The 19977-nt window shown below is 55.5% G+C and overlaps 1 protein-coding gene across 5 annotated transcripts in view; it reads right to left on the bottom strand.

Annotated features, from left to right (window-relative positions):
* Positions 1-6375: 6375 nt before the first annotated feature.
* VWA5B1 (von Willebrand factor A domain containing 5B1) overlaps positions 6376-19977 on the bottom strand; it is a 29734-nt gene continuing 16132 nt past the window's right edge. For 3 of the 5 annotated variants that reach the window (XM_074558737.1, XM_074558736.1, XM_074558735.1), the window contains exons 12-23: positions 18321-18435; positions 16641-16826; positions 16235-16430; positions 15124-15311; positions 12664-12844; positions 12167-12478; positions 11207-11344; positions 10522-10650; positions 9454-9528; positions 8993-9062; positions 8651-8774; positions 6376-8434 (exon numbers count right to left, since the gene is read on the bottom strand). In XM_074558737.1, coding sequence (XP_074414838.1) covers positions 7718-8434; positions 8651-8774; positions 8993-9062; positions 9454-9528; positions 10522-10650; positions 11207-11344; positions 12167-12478; positions 12664-12844; positions 15124-15311; positions 16235-16430; positions 16641-16826; positions 18321-18435 — 2431 coding nt within the window. In that variant the 3' untranslated portion in view covers positions 6376-7717. The remainder of the gene's footprint in view (positions 8435-8650; positions 8775-8992; positions 9063-9453; positions 9529-10521; positions 10651-11206; positions 11345-12166; positions 12479-12663; positions 12845-15123; positions 15312-16234; positions 16431-16640; positions 16827-18320; positions 18436-19977) is intronic. The other 2 variants (XR_012583762.1, XR_012583763.1) reach the window with 2 other exon arrangements.

Below are 19977 nucleotides of genomic sequence, written 5' to 3'. Positions count from 1 at the left end.
CATGAGCCCTTTCCTTTGCAAGTGTCCCACCCTGCTGAGCCTTTCCCAGGGGCAAAGGGCAGCAAAGTGGGAACATCTCAGAGTCCCTGGAGCTGCGTGTGCACACAACCCAAAGCATCAGCCCCTTCTCAGGGTGGGGGGAATAAAAGAAAATAAAGGAAAATAACCAAAGCACAGAAATAAATCCCCAAACAGGCCATGTGACACGAGGCTCCGAAATACCCGCGGTGAGTCACGGGTGTGGAGATGGGGCTGATCCAGCTCTGACTCAGCCCGGGCAGCCGGTGCAGCCTGTTTGTGTCCCCCCCACAACTCCTGTTTCCCATTTTTGCTCCAAACCTGCTCAAATATAAATAAATACTCTGTGACTAAGAGACACGTGGTGGGGCTCAGCCCGCAGCAGCCCCTTCAAGCCCCACAAAATTCCTGGTGGTTCCACAAGGGCTGGACACACCAGTGTCCCACAGAAGCCGGGCCTGGGGACCATTGAAGTATTTAAAGTGTTTTTAAAATATGTATTTTTGGAGGGGGAAACACACACACGCAGAAAAGGTTCTTGCTGATGCCTCGTTAAGGAAGCTCTTGGGATTTTCCAGCTAGCTCTAATTAATTAGTATTTTCTCAGCTTAGCATAGTTTTAAAGGTGAAGCACCAATTCCCATGGGTCACAGACAAGGGAAACCAACACAGAGCACAGCCTGCCCAGGTGGGGTGAAGCCTCTGGGACACCACATTGGAGGAGCTGGGATGAGACTCAGTTCCCACCTGGGTACAATCCAGCCCCAGCCACAGCATCCCCAGAGAGGGGGAAAACCTCAATTGATGCCTGGGTTTGGGGGAGGTGCCTTGGGAAAGCTGCTCTTGGGTTATTCCCACTGGATCTGGACAAATGCACGGGGGTGGAACTCCCCTATATTATTTACAGCTGGGTTTAACCCCCCAGTGTTTGACCTCCCGGGATTCTCTGGGTTGGTCCCAGCCTCATCCCAGGTTACAGCAGCATCCCTGAGCCTCAGAGTAAGGAAAGGAGAAAGGCAGGATCAGGATGAGACCCTGGCAGCATCCTCAGCATCCATAACCAGTTTCCATAGCAACAGGTTCATCCCCAGATCGGCAGCAGGTGCTGGGAAGCAGGAATGAGGAGGGAGCTCGGGGGGACCCCATGAGCAGCAAAAAATAGGGTTGGTACAGAAAATCACTTTGCAACTCAGCACCTCGGGAGCGAGGGGAGGCTGAGCTGAGCTGTGGCCCGACACAAACCCAGGACAGCCCTTTCAGGGGCACTGGGGGGCTGCCCCATCCCACCACCCCTGCCCAGCACAGATCCTCATTCCAGGGGTATCAGCATTCCCAGCTGGGCACCAGGAGCTCTGCTGCACCCTTCCCTGGCTCTAGCCAGGAGCAAAGAGCCACGAGACTCCACAGCATCCATCCTGCAGTCCTGAACGCCGGGGAGCTGCACACTGGGGAGTGATCGGGAGGGGGAGCCTGGACAGGGATGTTCCAGGTGTGCGGGGCCTGGTAAGGGATGATCCAGGCATGGGGAGCCCGGACAGGGATGATCCAGGAATGGGGAGCCCGGACAGGGATGATCCAGGCATGGGGAGCCCGGACAGGGATGATGCTCCAGGTATGGGGAGCCCGGACAGGGTTGATGCTCCAGGTATGTGGAGCCCGGACAGGGATGATCCAGGAATGGGGAGCCCGGACAGACAGGGATGCTCCAGGCATGCAGAGCCCGGTCAGGGATGCTGCTCCAGCCATGGGGAGCCCGGGCAGGGTTGCTGCTCCAGGTATGTGGAGCACTGACAAGGATGTTGCTCCAGCCATGGGGAGCCCGGGCAGGGATGATGCTCCAGGCGATGCCGGCGGGACCTCGCCCCCACCCCGCGGCACGGTTACACACGGGTACACACGGTTACACATGGGTACACACGGTTACACAAGGCTCCGGCTCCCGGCGCTTGCATAAGCAGCAGCAGCGGGTGCAGCCTCAGGGGGAGAGGAGAAGCGAGCAGGAGCCACGCCCGGGATGGGATCCCTGGGCAGAACCCACAGGCGAGTCCCGCGGGTCTGGAGCAGGGCGTCCTGCAGCCACACAACCCCCTGCAGCAGGACTGGCCCCATCCCCTCACCATCCTTGTGGATAGGCTGAAAACTGCAGGAACTCAACCCTTAACAGCCATAAAAAGGCTGCCAGAACCCCCAAAGCCAGCGAGCAGCCTGCACACCAGCCCTGTGACATCCAGTACTCACCTGCTGCCCCTTCCAGGCCTGGAAATGGGGTTAGTCCCAGGGGAAAACCATTTTAAAAGCCTTTTAACCAAACAGGTGCTGGGGAAGCATCTTGTGGGTCTTGGGCTCCCAGAGAGCCTCTGTGGAGCAGGACACCCATGGGTCACCATCAGCCCTCAGCTCCCAGCCCTGCTTTGGGGGGAACGAGCACTGCCTCCAAACCAGCACCCATCAGCACCCAGGTGCCTTTGGCCAGCCCCTGGTGCTTTGGCACAGGGCAGCTCACCCTAAAACACATTGTTCTAGCCCCAAAACACATTGTTCAAGCCCTAAAACACATTGTTCAAGCCCTAACACGCGTTGTTCAAGCCCCAAAACACATTGTTCAAGCCCTAAAACACATTGTTCAAGCCCCAAAACACATTGTTCAAGCCCTAAAACACATTGTTCAAGCCCTAAAACACCTTGTTCATGCCCTAAGCCACGTTGTTTCTGCCCACTGTGGTGCTTTGGATCTGGCCCAGCTCCATGGCTGTCAATGAGCTCATGGCCAGAGAGGGTTTTAAGAACCTGCAATGCCAACCCAGTCACCTTTCCCGAGGGATTTACACCCTTCACAGGATTCCTTTTCAGGATTCCTAGGTGCTGTGCCCACTGCACTGGAGCTGATGCTTTGACTCCAACTCCTTCCCACCCCACAACCCACATCCTTTGTTTTCCTGCCCAGTGCAAAGAAAGGATTAAAAACCACAACAAAAAGCAAAGAAATCCTCTAATTTAATGAGCACAGAAGCCCACAGACCTCTAGTTTGGCTTTTTAAGTATGAGCAATATCTTATCTGTGTCTTGAGGAGATTTAATTATTTTAACAATTAAATGGACCTCCCCAGGAGGCTGCACATGGAGGGCACAAGCACCTGCAGGACCCATGTGCATCGCAGCCCAAACTTCCCATGGCAAAGGTAACTTTACAGGTGGCACAGAAAGAGAAAACCAGAAAAGGTCATTGCACAAGAGGGGCTGTTTCTCCTGATTCAAATACAACCCCACAAACCAACACTGCAAAGCCACAGGCACACCCAGAGCTGCAGCAAACACTCACCAGTGACCCTTGGGCAGTGATGCTGCTTCCTTGCAGGCAAGGGGAAAAATTTCCATCCTCCTTCTTTGTGTAGGGAATGACTCTATGGGGACAGCAGCCACCCCAAAGGCACAACACTGGGACAACCAGCTCACTGGCAGGGTCAGCTACCCCAGCTCTGCACCCATCCCTCCCCTGAGACACCCCCAAACCTCAGCCTCGGCCTTTTACTGCCTTCAGGATAACAAATCCCAAAATCCCAGCTGCCCTGGGAGGGGAAACAACACAAAAGGACACAAGCCCCAGGTGCTTAGAGAGCTCCAAGCCCCAAGGTGAGCATCCAACCACCTGATTGCCTCTGGAAAGCATTGTTGAGGTGATTCTCAGCAGAGGACACGTGTGGCAGCCCCGGAGTCTGTGCTGTGCTGGGGTGAGGCAGAGCTGCGGGAGGAGCGAGGGCGATGTGTGAAATCGAGGGGCGGCCACAGCTATTTCTGCTCCGTGTCAGCACCCACTGACAGCAGCACCCTGCGAACACACAGAAGCTCCAGGCAGCTTTTTTCTGAGTGAAATTCACCTGTACATGACTGCACTTCCCCGTGAACCCCCAGCACTGTGAGGTGTGGAGCTCCTGGTTCTGGGGGCAAAGCTGGGGGGTTTGGGGTCGCTGCTGGCACCATCTCCATTTAGGCTCCTGAGATTCCCCCTTATCTGATGGGCAGAAGCTTCTACAAATCCCTTCTCCCTCCTCCTGCTCAGGGTCACTCTTTTTTTCCCCGTAATTTCTTGGGACTTGGAGCGAGACCCAGGCAAATGCGACTGATTGTGTAACGTTTTGCTCAGAAAGCTTCTTAAACAGTCACATATTTCTATTGGATTTCCCTTGCCCTTCACTGCTGATTACTGGAGTATTTATATATAAATAGAAGCTGTCTTCCCCATAATCTGCTTGTTTTTCCTAATTAACTCAGGGCTGCTCTCCTTGGGTTGCTCAGCCCTTGGGTTTTGGGGGTGCCAGCACCCAGCGGCACTCAGGGAACCCAAATGCACCAAATTTCTGCTGAAATTGCTTTTTTAGCTGGTTTTAAAGATGCAAAACCCTCCCTTCCAAACTTTATGTGCTCAGTATCTGCCCCATCCTCCCAACTCCCAGCTCAGGGAAATGCTCAAATGTGATTTCTTCATCTTCCTCCCTCCTCACAAAACTTTCCCTTATTCAAGGAACGTCTCGATTTGATAATTATTTTAATCATTATTACTCATCTTTCCCCTTTCTTCCCCCCCTCAAAACTTCGTCCTGGGCCTGTCAATCACTTTAATAGCTGTTTACAACCTATCATCAAGTCTTGCATAACATCCACATGACTTCACTCAGATGCCTCCGACACCCAAAAGCTGCCCCTGGGCTCTATTTCAGGAGTGATGGAGCCCACGGCACCAACTGGCTGCTTCCCCCGCCGGCATGCCCGGGGTCCTGGGATGGGGAAAACCAAAGCCAAAGACATGCCCGAAGCAAAACTATTTTGTAGTTAACACAAGACAGCCCCACGCTGCTCCCCGGCTCGGGTTTTGGGGGTGAGGGTTGGTTCGGGTTTTGGAGGTGAGGGTTGCTCCCCAGCACCGCAGGTGGATGTTGCGCCAATTTGGAGAGCTCGGGAGCTGAAGGCGCTGGAGCAGCCCCTGGATGGCAGCGTGGCCTCTGCCCCCTCACCCCCCTCTCAGCACTGGGACACAGACACACCAGACATGGCAAATTCTGATTAAAATGTCATTTTCTAGCCGAGTTCTGCACCCCGCGGCATCGCCCGTCGGCGGGGGACGGGGCAGAGGCGCAATCTGTGCCGGAGCGGCTGCCAGCCCTTTTCCTTCGGCAGGCGGCGGCTGGCTCGTGGGGCGGGGGGGGACACCACGGCTCTTTTTTAAGCTCTCCCTCTGTCCTCCCCCTCTCCCTGAGATTTCATAACCCTTCAAAGCACGAAAAGGCTCCTCCGGTTCCCGGCTAATGAGCCCTGCGGAGGAGGAGCGCGGCCGCGGCAGGAGCGGAGCGCGGCAGCCAAACCTCCCCAGCGCGGTGGGACGGGGCAGGGGGACACGGAGGGGTCTCTGCGGGGTCTCACCGTAACCCCAACTTGGCCAATTCTCTCCCCAAAACCGCCCTTGGCACGAGGCTGCCCGGGATGGGACGTCTCTCCCTCCCCGTGCAGGCGCTGCACGCGAATGTTTATTTACACAGCATTAGGGGGTTATTTATTAAGCTACGGCTGACAACTGTATTCAAATTAATTTCTGTTAATAAGGCGCTTGCGGTCACCCCGGCAACAGCACCGGAGTGCCCTTCCTTATGGAAAATACTTATTGGGGTGAGATCCCCTCGGATGCCAAGAGGGTGCTCTAAGGGGGCCTCTGGAGATGCTGGGGCTGGAGACACCAAATCCCTTCTTGAGATCTGCTCCGTGACCGGAGGTGGAGTCCAGAGGGAGGAAATTGGGCTAGAAGTGTCTGTTTTATGTGATGCATGTATAGATAGAGAGGTCACCAAAAGCAGGAGGCATCTGAAGGGGTCCTTGCTTGCCAAGGGGAAAATAAAGGATGGTAGAGCTCCCATGTCCTGCTTTGGATTGGAAAACACAATGGCTGCTTTACCAATTCCTGTGATTACAACACTAATTAAGAATGGTGTGGGATGAAGGCAGGATTCCTGTTTCCTTGCACTGACCAATGTGAGAGGTTAAACTATGCAGAGAAAGACAGCAGATTTCTCAGCTCCATCTCTGCCTCAGAGAATTATCAAACCAAATTTCCCCTGGGTTTTAAAATCCTGGATGCATCAGTTTACCAAATGCTGTGCAATCCAGGGTTTGCAAAACACAACTCCCCAAAAGTGGAAGGAAGCTCCTCATCCCCTCTAAAACTTAGACCTAAACTCACACATTAAAATCATCACGGGGTTTTTTGGGGGCTATTTTACTCAACAGTCACACAGTGCTTCAAGCAGCTGGGGTAGCCCCAGGGAAACCCACCAAGAACCCACCCCAAAACAAAGGATTCACACTGGCAAGTAGAGCAGGCTGTGATTTACTGGGACAACAACATTTCTGCAACAACAGAGAACACGACTGTGCCGAGGCACCCGGCCGGCAAACCCACAGCAACACTGAGCACTGCCACACTGGGGACCTCAGAGAGGGACATCAAAGAGACACTGGAGGGGGGCTCGAGTTCTGGGGAACCCAGAGAGCTGACACGGAGAGCAGAGACCAGAGGGAAGCTCCTGGAGACCCGAGAGAGGTGAAACCAGAGCAGGGAGCAAAAAGATAATCCTGGAGACCCTGGAGAGGCCACACTGAGAGCAGACACCAGAGGGGTGCTCACAGTCCTGGGGACCTTGGGGAGGTGACACCAGAGGGATGCTCACAGTCCTGGGGACCTTGGAGAGGTGACACCAGAGCAGACACCAGAGGGATGCTCACAGTCCTGGGGACCTTGGAGAGGTGACACCAGAGCAGAGGCCACAGGGGTGCTCATGGTCCCCAGCACAGGTTTCCCTCCTGTGTCACCCCCAGACACACAGACACGAGACAGAAGCCTGCTGGGACAGGCAAGGCTGCTACATGCCAGGGCGGGGAGCAGAAGGCAGTGGGTTCCAGGTGGGCTCCACAGGAGACAGTGGCACACAACTCCCTCTGGAGGCACTTGATCCTTCAATCCCGGGCACCCTGGCTCTGCCTGTGAAGCTCCAAAGGCACACGTTGGCTGCAAGGGACCTCACAAACTCCTGCTGGGATTGCAGAGAGCCTGAAGGAGCCCAGCACTGTGTGGATGGGATGGGGTTTGGTCGCAGCCTCCAACTGGCCTGGCTGGGCTCGATCCTCCTGGCTGTGACAGCGGGGCTGCTCTTCACATGCTCATCCCCAGCCCAGATTCCCTTTTACCCATGAGATGAGCATGTTGCCTTCTCTGAAAGCCATCTGAGATGGCAGGAGCCTCAGGAAAGCAGGGATTTGGGGCTGAGGGGCTGCAGTGGGGGCTTGGCAGTGATTCAGAGCTGGGAAGAGGCATCTAAGCAAGGACAGGGAAAGTGGAGCAGGCCACAAGATCTGCCCTGGAAACTGGGCTTGGACCAGAAGAAACCAGAATCAGAGGGAACTGCTGTAGCTGGAAGTGCTGATCTAGTTGAAAATAAAAGGCATCTACTGCAGGCAGTGGTGGGTTCCCTTCCAGGGCAAAATCCTGACTGCTGAGTGCAGGGTTTAGCCCAGGCTGCTGTGTGTGCAGGGTTTGCTCTAATAAACACACACATTCCTGCAGCAGAGGAGCTGAGCTCCTTGGAGGCATTTCCTTAAGGATACATCCCTGCTCCTGTGCCCTCAGCAATCTGCCCAAGCCTCCCTCCTCCTCCTCTTACACACTGCCTGGGTTGTAGCACAGCAGGTTGAACTCCAGGTTCTCATCCCAGTGCCGGAGCAGCACAAAGAGCTGCTGGGCTGCAGCTTTCACCGTGGCCAGGCTGGATCCCTGGGGGAAGTCCTGCTCGCTCAGCCACAGGCTGGCTTTGGCAGCCACCAGCTCCCACTCGATGAAGTAGGAGGCTGAGCTGTGCTCCAGCCAGGCCAGGGCCACCGCCGTGGCCCAGAGCATCCCCTCGGGCTCCGTCTGCTGCTGCAGCTCCACGTCTGAGAGCACAGCCTGGAGCTCGGGGCCGCCCTCGGCGTCCCAGGCACGGCTGTCGGCGGGGGAGGAGAAGCTGCGGATGGTGATGGCCGGGGGGCGCAGCTCCTGCTCCTGCTCGGCTCTCAGCGCCCTGGAGATGCTCTCGGCAGCGCTGCCCGACAGGTGCCGAGGGCGGCCCGTGCTCAGCACTGCTCCCCCAGCCGGGTCTGCAGCGATGGGGCCCTTCCCCTGCCCGCTGGGGACCAGCAGCTGCCGGGGGCAGCTCAGGGCTTTGGGCTCCGAGGAGGAGGAGCTGCTCCTCTTGCTGCTGTAGGAGCCGGAGGGGCTGAGGGACAGGCGGTGGCAGGTGAAGGGTGATGTCCACTTCAGCTTCTCCATGGGGATGTTGACGGCGTCACAGAAGGCTGAATTCAGAAGGAAGGCACCACAGGCCAGCTGCAGGGACACCTGTAAGGGATGGTGGGCACAAAGGGAAGCTCTGGCACCAACCACTTGTGGGTAGCTCAGGAAAAAGGCATGTAAGGGTGAAACAGCTCTCTATCTCTGACCAGGTCACTGGACGTGGTTTACAAAAGCAGCAGGAGGAAAATTTGGGAGGGATCCTCCTCTGCTCCCCTGCAGTGACCACAGAACCCCAACAAGACCCAGGGAGGAGCTGCTCACCAGGGGAAGGTAGTCCATGCTCTCACTGTCACCCTCAGAGCTGGCTTTGCTCCCTCTGCTTGGAGATTTACCCATGAAGCCCTTGGCAGCTCGAACCAGCAGCATGGTTTTATTGAGGGTCAGCCTGTGAAAGGATGAAAAGGTGTCTGTGACCTCTGTGCTCACCCTGACACCCACCCCACCTCCAAACCATCCCTGCTCCCCAGACACCGGCACCATGCTTAGCCCCAGCTCCAGCTGCTGTCCTTGGGTCCCTCCTCTCCCCCTGGCCTGTGTTCACATCACACCCACACAGGTGAAAGGCACCTGCTGGGGTCAGAGGAAGGTCGAGCTGGCTCATACCTGGCAGCAAAGAGCCTCTCAATGGATTTTTGGGCTTGTGCAGAGGAAGCAGACAGGCTGTGGAGAGGCCCTGGGGAGAAACACAGTGCTGGGGTTACAAGGTGCTACAGGGGAGCAAAAGGGAGCAGAATCAACGTTCTGGCTTGTTTGGCTGCTGAATCTTTGGCAAAACTCTTCCTCTTCCCTTCCCTCATTTTTCCTATAGGAATAATAAAAATTCCTATACCTTTTAAAAATGTACCTGGGGGAGATTTATACCAAAACCCACATCGAGTTCCATCCTTTTCACCTCAGAATGAGCCCGGCCCAGAGCTCAACTCCTCTGCTGCAGGGATGCATGTGTTTATTACAGCAAGCCTAGTTTTAGGTAATAAATTTGTATAAAATTCCCCAAAACTCAGCAGAAGCCCAAACCATGGATTTGATGGAGCTGCACAAAGTGCCAGCAGCTCTTTCCCTACCTTCAGGGCCACGGCAGCGCTCCCAGGCAGACAAAGATGGGGTGCTGGAGGGTGAGGGGCTCCTCTCCTCAGCATCTGCAATCAAGGAAACACATCAGCAACAGCACCCAGCCAAAGCCAGCACCTTCCCTCCCACGGCACGATGGGGTTAATGAGCCTCTCCGGGGCTCTGTAATTCAGCTCCAGCTCTGACAGTGCCAGACAAGGTCCGATCCAACTCGTCTTCATTAGTGGAGGATTTGGTGACAAGCGAGTGTCTCACATCCCCCCTGCCTCTAATTACACTCGTTTCATCCTGCGTGTTGCCCACGCTACGGCTGCCAATTAACTCCTGAGCGCTGCCAGCAGCACCCCTGCCCTGTCAGGGCTCTGGGGAAATCGAAGCTTCCTCGCCCTTCAAGGAGATGAGCCCCAGCCTGACACGAGTCTGGTGAGCACCGTATGCAAAGGGGAAGGCAGGATTTAAAAAGACCAGAGAAGGTGTCCCCAAACCACTGAGTGTCCCAGGCTCCTGCTGAGAGCAGCATTGCCCCAGGCTGCACAGGCTGGATGGCTCAGTCCTTTCTGGGGACACAGTGCCTGAAACCCGAGCAGCTCTCAGCCCCTGGCTACCTCTAGCAAGCATAAGGGATATCAGCTCTTTAGTGATTGTCAGCTCTCTTGAGTTCAGCTCTTTTGCTTGCTAAGGCATTGCTGGCTGGCTGGCAGACACAGAGAGAGAGAAGGCAGCTCTGGAGTTCCACAGTGGTGTCTGTACTGGGGATCTGTGAAGGGTTCCAGCAATGGCTCCTCAAATCAGAATGGGCTAAAACAACCCATTATATAGGGTACAGGGGTATCCAGAATTGTCCAGTAGCAGGGGTTAAGGGAAAGTGACCTATGGGGTTACAGAGAGATAAGCTGGGGTCTGAAAGGTAGAAGAGAGGGGCTTGCCATGACTTGGCATTTCCTATCTTTAGGCCTCTGCTCTCCACGGGGCCCTAGCAAGGGCCTGCCTTGGTCTGCCATGGCCTGCCACAACTGAGATCTCTAACAGCAGGAAGGAGATAAAACCCCAGGCAATCTTACTCATGCTGTTCAATCCGAGGTCTCCATTCTGGCCACATGCTGACTGAGGATGTCCATGGGAACAGCCACGATACTTTCTGTTTCCTGAACTCTTCTGTTTCCTCTGGTTGCTTTGCTTGGATGCTGCCCCTTGGCATGAGAGAAGAGAATGACCAGTTTTAGAGACTGGCACTGCATGATGGCAATGAAACCACAGAATGAGCTCGGTCAGGAACTGGAGTGACAGGACAAGGAGGAATGGTTTCAAACTGGAAGAGAGTAGGCTTAGATAGGCTATTGGAAACAAATTCTTTGATATGAGGGTGGTGAGGCCCTGGCACAGGTTGCCCAGAGAAGCTGTGGCTGCTCCCTCCATGGAAATGTCCAAGGCCAGGATGGACAGAGCTTGGAGCAGCCTGGGCTAGTGGAGATGGTGGCAGGGGGTGGAATAGGATGAGCTGTAAGGTCTCCTCCAACCCAAAACATTATGTGATTCTCTGATCATCCCTGGGTATCCAGCCTCAGAGGAGACCTTTTCTCTGGCCACAGGAAGAGGTTTGTGCCACCAAGAGCTTGACCATGGCCTTGGGTATGGATCTGGTGCCAAATTGTGCTGCGGCTTCACAGCGTTTGCCCTGAGAGAAGTTCCCCAGTGACACCTCCCCTGTCAGGACAAGGTCCCACCCCTGTGCCAGCCCCACATTACCTGTGTGGGTGTACTGGACCAGAGTGGGCAGGTAGGAGCTGGTGCTCAGGTCCACAGGCACGAAGGCTGTGTACTTGCTGATGATGTTACAGGCCTTGCTGGTGTGGACAGCGCTGAGCTGGAACCGGCGCCCAGACCCTGCCATGGGAGGGACAGCAGGGTCAGAGTCCATGGGCCCCAAGGGTCCCCACCCCTCACACCCAGCTCCTGCTACAGGAGGGACAGCAGGGTCAGAATCCATGGGCCCCAAGGGTCCCCCACCCCTCACACCCAGCTCCTGCCACAGGAGGGACAGCAGGGTCAGAGTCCATGGGCCCCAAGGGCTCCTCAACTCCTCACACCCAGCACACCCAGCTCCCAGACTCTGCCACACAGGGACAGCAGGCTCAGAATCCACAGGCCCCAAGGGATCCCCCACCCCTCATACCCACCCCCATGCTGGGATCCATGCCCAGCTGGGGCTGCATCCCTTTATCTCTCTAAACTCTGCCTACTGCTGCTCCTGCTGTTATTTTACAAGGCCAGAGCACCTCATGGAGGACAGGGCTGACATGTGTGGCCCATGGCAGTGATGTGTGGCTGCTGCTGGAGTTGGATGTCACTTCCCAGCTCCAAGTGACCAACTCCTTAAAAATAACCATGTTACCTCATGCATGAAGCAGAGGGATCACAGAATCATGGAACATACTGAGTCAGAAGGGACTCTCAAGGACCATGAAGTCCAACCCCTGCTTCTGAGGAGTGGGAAGGAACATGAGTTCAGGAATGATCATGTGCAGCAAGGCTGCAGAAGCAGAAGAGCACAGGGCAGCTGAAGGGAGACGTTATTTGGGAGCTGTGTGAGACATTCCCTAATATTTCACCACCAGCAGCTTTTGTTTTCACTCCAGAGGCTGCTGAGACTGCTGGAAAGCCCTCCCGAGGCCGGGCAGGGTCTGCCTGCAGCCAGCTGTGCATTACCATGCTCGATTTCACACTCCCTCTCAGCGAGCTGCTCCAGGTCCTGGATGAGTGCCTTGGCTGCCAGGTGGTGGAAGGTCTCACTCCACAGGTCTGTGTCAGCATCCTCGTGGCTCTCCCGCTCCCGGAACAGAGGGTGGATGTCAAACGTGACTTCCCACTGCACCGGCTCGTTGTTCCTCAGCCCCTTCACCAGTGCCCTGCAGAGGGCCCTGGGGGAGCGCGGGGAGCCGCAGGCAGCGCCCATATCCAGGTCCTGCGGCTCCCAGTCGGAGGAGGTCTCTGTCTCACAGGATGGATGCTGGGCAGCCTCTGCAGGGAGGGGAGAGCAGGAGCATTAATCACCTCCCCGGGAGCTGAATTCCCCACTGGCACCACAAAACCATAATTAATGCTCCCCAATTGTCACACGGTGGCACGGGGTGCGATGCAATGGCACCAGACCCCGGCACGGACAGGGTGAGGCGAGGCTGGCCATGCCTCCCTCTCCCACTCACCCACATCCCCGGGGCTCCGGCTGTCCGATGAGGAGCGCAGGCTCCTGATGGCTTCCTGCAGCCCGTCCGGGGCGGTGGCGCCGTGGCAGAAGGACACACAGCTGTGCTGGAGCAGGGCGGGGCGCCGGGCGCCTGAGCCGCGGATCCTGCCGGCAGAGCCGGGCGGGATGGCCGGGAGGGGCTGGGAGCAGAGCGGGGGTTAGAGCTGGGTCTGGCTGCAGGCAATGGCACAGACCTGCTCTGTGCCCTCTGATCCATGCATGGACCTGCTCTGTGCCCTCTGCTTCATGCATGGACCTGCTCTGATCCTGTCTGCTCCATGCATGGACCTGCTCTGTGCCCTCAGATCCCATCTGCTCCATGCATGGACCTGCTCTGTGCCCTCTGGTCCTGTCTGCTCCATGTGTGGACCTGCTCTGTGCCCTCAGATCCCATCTGCTCCATGCATGGAGCTGCTCTGTCCCCTCTGATCCCATTTGCTCCATGCATGGACCTGCTCTGTGCCCTCTGATCCCTGCATGGGCCTGCTCTGTGCCCTCTGATCCCATCTGGTCCCCACCCAACCCCTGTGAGGGATGCCATCACCCAGGTCCTTCCCTCTGCCCATCCCTGGCTGGGATCTGTGCCCAGACAAAGCTCCCCACCAGACCCTGGGATGTCCCCAAGGGACCCTGGCCCCAGGGGCTCCTTCCCCAGACATACAGAAGGTGAAATATGAGTTTCATCCCTCCAGACATTTTAATGACTTCGCTTGGGAACCAAAGAAAAGAAGAGAGACAGAAAGATCAAGGACCAGTTGCTTAGTAACGAAAGGAGAGAGGTGCAGGGGATGGGAGAAAGGAATTTTTATCTTTTTATCTCTCTTTTTTTTTTTTTCTTTTTTTTATGACACTCTTTCTCCTCTTTCAGAAGACCATTAATCCCCCACTCCAGCACCTCTGGTGCCACATTCCACAGAGATGCTCCCCTGTGCAAGGTCTGGGTTCATCCCTGTCCCCAGGGCTGTGGGAAGATCCATCTAACAGACACCCTCTATATTCCCAGGACATCACCAGCAAAGAACAGAGGTGATAGAAAGTAGTGGATGGAAGAATGGAGAGTGGTCTCTGAGTGACAGACATATATGACTTCCACCACCACCTAAATTTTGTTGTTCTATGACACCACCAGCAAAACCGGGAACCAGGTGGCTCCAGGCAGGATTTACCAAGCTAATATTGACACATCCTGCCAGACCCTTTCTGTTCCAAACCTGCTCCTTCTCCTGCCTGAGCTCTCTCCCAGCCAGGGGAAGCCAGCTGGGAATGGAGCTGGGGTTTAAGCTGCCCATGGCTGCTGCTGACCTTTCCTTCCCAGCATGGCAAGCGTGGAGATGAGCTGAGGGCTCGGCTTCACACCCCTGAAAATGTCAAGCCCTGGCAGCAGGACTGGGAGCTGGGAGAGCTGCTGGGAGCCCTGGCAGCAGGAGGGATAGCAAAACCAGGCTGCATTTAATTAAGAGCATGCTGCATGCTGTTAACCATTTACTGCCCCCCAGAAGGGAGTCAGTTCCACCCCTGCCCACACAACAAGGGCAGGAGGATGCTCTGGGGACCTTCTCAATACAGGGAATGCTGCCAGTACCCCTAAAAGCTGCTTGTTCTTGGTCTTGGATTATGTTCACCACCCTCACTGCTGTAGCCTGAGGGCAGAGGTCTCATCCCTCCCTCTGGAGCCCTGGCCCTGCTTTCCCCTTTGCCCCCTCATCTCCCCTCCCAGCCCTCAACCAGTGATCTCTAACCCAGAGAAGAGGGGAAATGAAAGTCCCTGCTCTGAGTTTCCATGGGAACACAAGTGCTGCTGGTCCTCCCAGCCCTGCAGATGCTGATTGCAGAGCAGAGCATCCCAGCAATGCCAAGGATGAGAGAAAACTATCCCTATCCTTCCCAAAGATCAGCTGAAAAATCTGCCCAAATTCCACCTGCTTCAGGTAGGGGACAAAACCCTGTTCAGCAGATGTATCATCATCACACAGGTACACATCTCATCCCAATGCTGTGTAAGGCAATGGATCCAGCTGGGAATCTGCTTTGGCACTGAATTCCTTTTCCCTGCCAGGCACAGAAGTGCCACAGCCATGGGCAGCTTTGAATCCTAAATTGTAGGGAGGTAAGAAGGACCAGAGGAGCAGCATAGGCTGTTAAGGGAAGGGGAGCAGGGAAAAGCAGGTTCCCATGGGGAGGGACTGCTATGGGATATGAGGATGGGATATCAGGGATATCAGGGTGGCACTCTGCTCCCTGCTCAGCTCATTTCCCCAGTGTTTGGGATGTGCTGCAGAGCTGAATCTATTATCTATATCAATATTTTAGGGCTAGTGTGAGTCAGGCCCTTTCCTTCAGGCTCTCATCCACCTGATATTTTCCTCCTCCTCCTTGCTGGCTTCCACCTACAGGCAAAGCCTCCCAGGGGATCACCTACCTGGAAATCCACCTGCCAGGGCTCGGGGCTGAGCTGCTGCAGGTCCTGCAGGTGGGTTTTCCTCAGGGGGTTCCTCACCAGGGCAGTGCCAGGGTCGCTGGCCGTGGGCACCTTCCTGCGGGGCTCGTGCTCGGAGATGTGGGTGGTGCTGTACGCCCGTCTCCTGGACAGAGCCTTCACATCCATTCCTGAACGGTGGGAGAGAGGAATCAGCTCCATTCCACCCTGGGAGCAGCCAGCAGTGGGAGGCAGGGAGCCCTCACCAAGGTCCTGCCAAAGCTCATGGGGGCACACTCAGCCCTGCAAAGTTTTAGGCAAAGCAACGAAACCACAGGAGGAAATAGAAACGCAAAATTCCTGGGGATGTCAAAAGAGCAGGTTGGGAAGGTTTTGTCTGAGGAGTTTTCAGCCAAAAAAAGCCTGACTGCATTTCCCCAAACCTCCCTGGAGAAGACAAAAGGTTTACTAATGAAATTTAATTAGTGCAGACACGCTCCTGTCAGAGCAAGACTGAAATTTGCCTTGGAAAGACACGATTTCTCATTGCTTTTGACAAGTTTGAGGGGATGCACAGTACAGATCCTCTTGGAACAAAAGGGAAGAACATCCCATGAGTAACAGAGGTTTCCCCAGCTCCGGGTGCAACCAGCTGCTTTATGCCACATGCTGCTGAAACAAACACCCAGGCACGCTGTGGTGGGGAGGAGTGACACCCTGGGGAGAGGGCTTTGGATCCATTCTCCCCCTCTCCTGACTGGGAAGCTGCTTTGCAGGTACAGGGATGGTCTAGCAGAGCTACCCATTTGCTCACTCCACTCCTCCTCACACTGCTTGGGAAGCTTGTAAATAATTATGTGGCCAAAGCTAAAGATGCTTTGAAAATCTCCAGGGAACCCAGCTCACCAGGGCTTCCCTTGATTTCCTGACAGGTTTGGATAAAACATCCAAACCAAACAGACTTGCTCAAGCCTCAGGAGATCTGTCATCTCTCCTGCAAACTCCTCCAGCTCTTTGCAGCTGAAGACGTGTAAATCAGGCAAAAAAAAATGGGGGAGCAGTGACAGGAGCTTGATTAGAGAGACAGGGCATCATGTAGAGAGAAAAATCTGACCTGTGTCCGTGTCTGACTCTCCCCCGGGGTCTCTGCCCACGCCCAGGTGCTCGGGGGAGCGCTCAGTGGGGCAGGACCCCTCCGAGTCTCTGGAGTGGTTCCAGCTCTCCAAGCCTGCTCCCTCCTCCTGGGAGTGGAAGAAAACAGAGCTGCCCGACTCCTGGGAATGCATCGTGCTGTACTGCCGCCTCTTGTCCTGGGGGGAAGCACAGAGAGGGAACAGCTCCCACCACAGTCGCTGTCCACCTGAGCTGAGACCAGCACCCTCAGCCACTACAGCCCCCCAAAGTCCCACCCATCACCTCCCTTAAGGACACAGCTGGGAAGCAGGGGACACCCCCTGACCATGCACAGAGCCAAGAGTGCTGTGTACACCCCAACACCCCCGCTCCTGGGACAGACTCACAGCTCTGGGGTTGGACAGGTACAGGGAGGTGTCACAGACGACACTGTAGCTGACCAGGCGGTCACCAGGGAACAGGCAGCTGCTGCTGACAGGGGACACCAGGACCTCGGTGCTCTCAGGAAAGACCCACTCCACGGACACATCGCTCAGGACTGGAGCCATCGCCTTCTTCAGTGACCTGATCATCTGCAAAGGGCAGGGGAGAGCTTCAACACCAGCTGGACACAGTGGGAGCCATGGTGCATGTGCCATGTGCTGCAGGGAAGGGGAACATTCCCTCTAACAGTCCCATCAGCTGATTCCTACCCTCTCCTGACATTCTGCTTCCTCTTAGTCTACTCTGATGTCCATCCCAGCACCCCCATCTCCCTGGCACAGTTATACTTGACAGAGCTGGGTAATGGTTGGTTTTTTCCAATCTAAATGGCTCCATGATTCCATGATTTTTACCATGAGCAGATAGTGATGGAGCACAGGGCTGATCTCACACACACTGCCAGCCCAGAGCAAGGTGGGTGCATACGGCCTGAGGGATCTTTCTCTGATGTGAGGCAGCATCCCTTGCTCCCCTCTAGCACCAGGATATGCTGTCAGCCTTCACTGGTCTGAGCCCCAGCCCCAGCCCTTGTCCTGAGCCCAGCACTCATACACTGATAATTTTGGAACAGCTCATTGCTGGCACAAGCCACTGCCAGAGATCAGCAATGCTCTGCCAGTTACACATGTGGAGAAGACCAATATTCGTGAATACCTCATGGGCAAATCTCCCATGGAGCCATCTACATGAGCTTCCCTGCATGCCAAGGGAACTGAACACCAGATTTAGAGACAGAACAGCTCAAATATTCCCCATTGTTCCCTGCATTTTCACAGGCTCGGGAAGACACACCAGGCTGTGTTTTATAAGGCCATTAATTGACGCCTCAGACTGCTGAAGGCACTGAGCTGCACAGCCTGCAAAGCTCTTATTAATAGTTCTTATTAAACACCTCTCTCTTCACTGTCTCTGCTTTTAATTTACATCAGAAATGTTGATGCCATTCTGTCTTAGAGAGGTTTTTGTGTGCTCCAGGCTCCTGCAGAGGGTGGAGTTGCTGAACTCCTTCTTGAGAGATCAAGAAGGTAGAAGCTGGCTTTTTGGAGATATTTAGGAGCTAAAGACCCAATTCTCTCTGGGTTTAGTCAAGCAGCAGGTGACAGGCTGGGCTCTGCATTCACCAAGGGACAGAGCCATCCCTATGCCAGATTTCAAGCACACGGTTTTACTCTTCACGGGGAGAGAGGGAATGGAGAGGCTTTAAAGCCAGCTTAACAAGCAACGCCATCACAGCGCATTCCTCTCGCTCCAACCCCGAGTCCTTCTCGCCTGAGCAACGCCAGGGCTGAGCCCGACTTCAAAACTAATTGGCTGCTTTGATGCCGGTCCCACTGCCCTCGCCGCTGCCTTTGAAGGCAGAGCTGCAGCACCGCGGTCCCCAGCCCCCGGCGGAGGCAAACGCACCCTCCGCTCCCTCCGAGGGCCGCCGGACACCGAGGTGCGCTCTCATCCCCTCCCGCTGGCCCACCTGCTGCGGGGGGATTGGGCAGGCAGGGCCAGGATGGGGAATGAGCCCCCCGGGAGCCGTGGCCTCCCCCTCGCCGAGGCAGAGCATCCTCCGAGCCCCGGGAGCGGGGCTGTACCTTGGGCTGCAGCCTCTCGCCCTCCTCCAGGAACTCGGAGACGCCCCTGGACACGGCAGCCAGACCCCGCACCAGCCTCCTGCAGGCGTTTGGCCCGAGGCCGAAGCTGTAGCACCTGCAAAGGGACAGGGAGAATCAGGATCCAAAGGAAAAGCTATCCACCAGCCCCGTGTACTCACACACTCCCTCAGGCAGAAACTCCCTCTGGCTTCATGCCGCTGCTGTGTCCAGCAGAATAAACCAGCCCCTCTTTTAGGCATGTGGCAGGAAGGTTGAGAACCTCCCGGTGCCTAAAGGGACTCCAAGAGAGCTGGAGAAGCACTTTGGAAATGGTCATGGAGTGACAGGACAGGACAAGGGGGAATTGCTTTAAGCCAAAAAAGGGCAGGGTTAGAGTGGATATTGGGAAGAAATTCTTCCCTGTGAGGGTGGTGCTGGCACAGGGTGCCCAGAGAAGGTGTGGCTGCCCCTGGATCCCTGGAAGTGTCCCAGGCCAGGCTGGAGGGGGTTTGGAGCACTCTGGCCCATGGCAGGGGGGCAGAATGAGATGAGCTTTAAGGTCCCTTCCAATCCAAACCATTCTGGGGTTCTGTGAACCACCAGCCCCCTCCTCTCAGCAGACCCCAAATCCCTTCCCCAAAGAGCAGCCTTCAGCAGTGACACTCAGGGGTTCCCAGCAGGACCTCCAGCCTTCCCCTCCTCTGCAAACACAAACAAGCTGCTTTGCTCTCAGTTCAGCTCCTTTCCCTGCTGGCTGTGGTCAATAGCACTAAAGATCCAGTAATTATCTCTGCTTGCAATGAAAATAAACATTTTCTCAAGGAAGGATGATCAAACCAGGTGAGGCTGCTCCCCCCCACTGCCAGGTCTGTGAATCAGGATTTGAATTGGGCTGAAGGCTGGGAGCTGAGCTGGAGCCCTGGCAGGCAGGGAGGGCAGTGCTGGGTGGGGATGGATGTGCCAGGAAGCCAGGAGGATGGGAATGGGTGGGATGTGGCATTTGGGCAGGGCAGGGGATTGCTGAGAAAGAAAGCACCTTCAGCAGCAAACTGCATCTGCACAAGGGGCTTTTCTCTTGGAGGGTTTTAATCCTCAGCTGCCTGCAAATCCTAGGCTAGCCTCACACCCCTCCTAAATAAGGCTCTGATCTTCTTTTAAGATGGTCCATGCCCAGCACTCTCTGTTCCAGGGTCACTGAGACCACGCTCCAGCTCTGATTGCATTTAACCCTTCCAGTCCTGCAGGAGCCAGGGGTGGGAAACAACCACACCTCTGTGCAGTTACAAACCCGCAGAGCAGCTTCCCTGATAACTCCAAAGTCTGAGAGATGGAAGAGGAATCAGGATTTCTTACATTTTTCTCATGTTTTGTGCTCCTTAAAGAGGCAGAGGAGAAACCAGAACAGCCTGTGATCAGGGCTGGGGAGCCAGGCTGGGAGCTTGTGCACAATTAGCTGCTTTTTACATTGCTGCCTTTCAGCATATTCAATTCTGCACAGCCCCATCCTGGAAGCAGCTGGGGCCAGCCCCAGATGTGCTTTAAAAAAAATATTAAAAAAAAAGCGAGGAAGATTGTTGGCGTGTCAATCTCTCCTAGCAGGAAGCGTCAGCCGAGAGCTGTGAAGTTGTCAGCTCAATTATCCTGCTTTTGATTGTTT

Source organism: Zonotrichia albicollis, chromosome 25 (assembly GCF_047830755.1).
Source record: "Zonotrichia albicollis isolate bZonAlb1 chromosome 25, bZonAlb1.hap1, whole genome shotgun sequence".
Taxonomy (NCBI): domain Eukaryota; kingdom Metazoa; phylum Chordata; class Aves; order Passeriformes; family Passerellidae; genus Zonotrichia; species Zonotrichia albicollis.
Note: the sequence above shows the minus strand (reverse complement) of the source record. Positions and strands in the feature narration are given on the sequence as shown.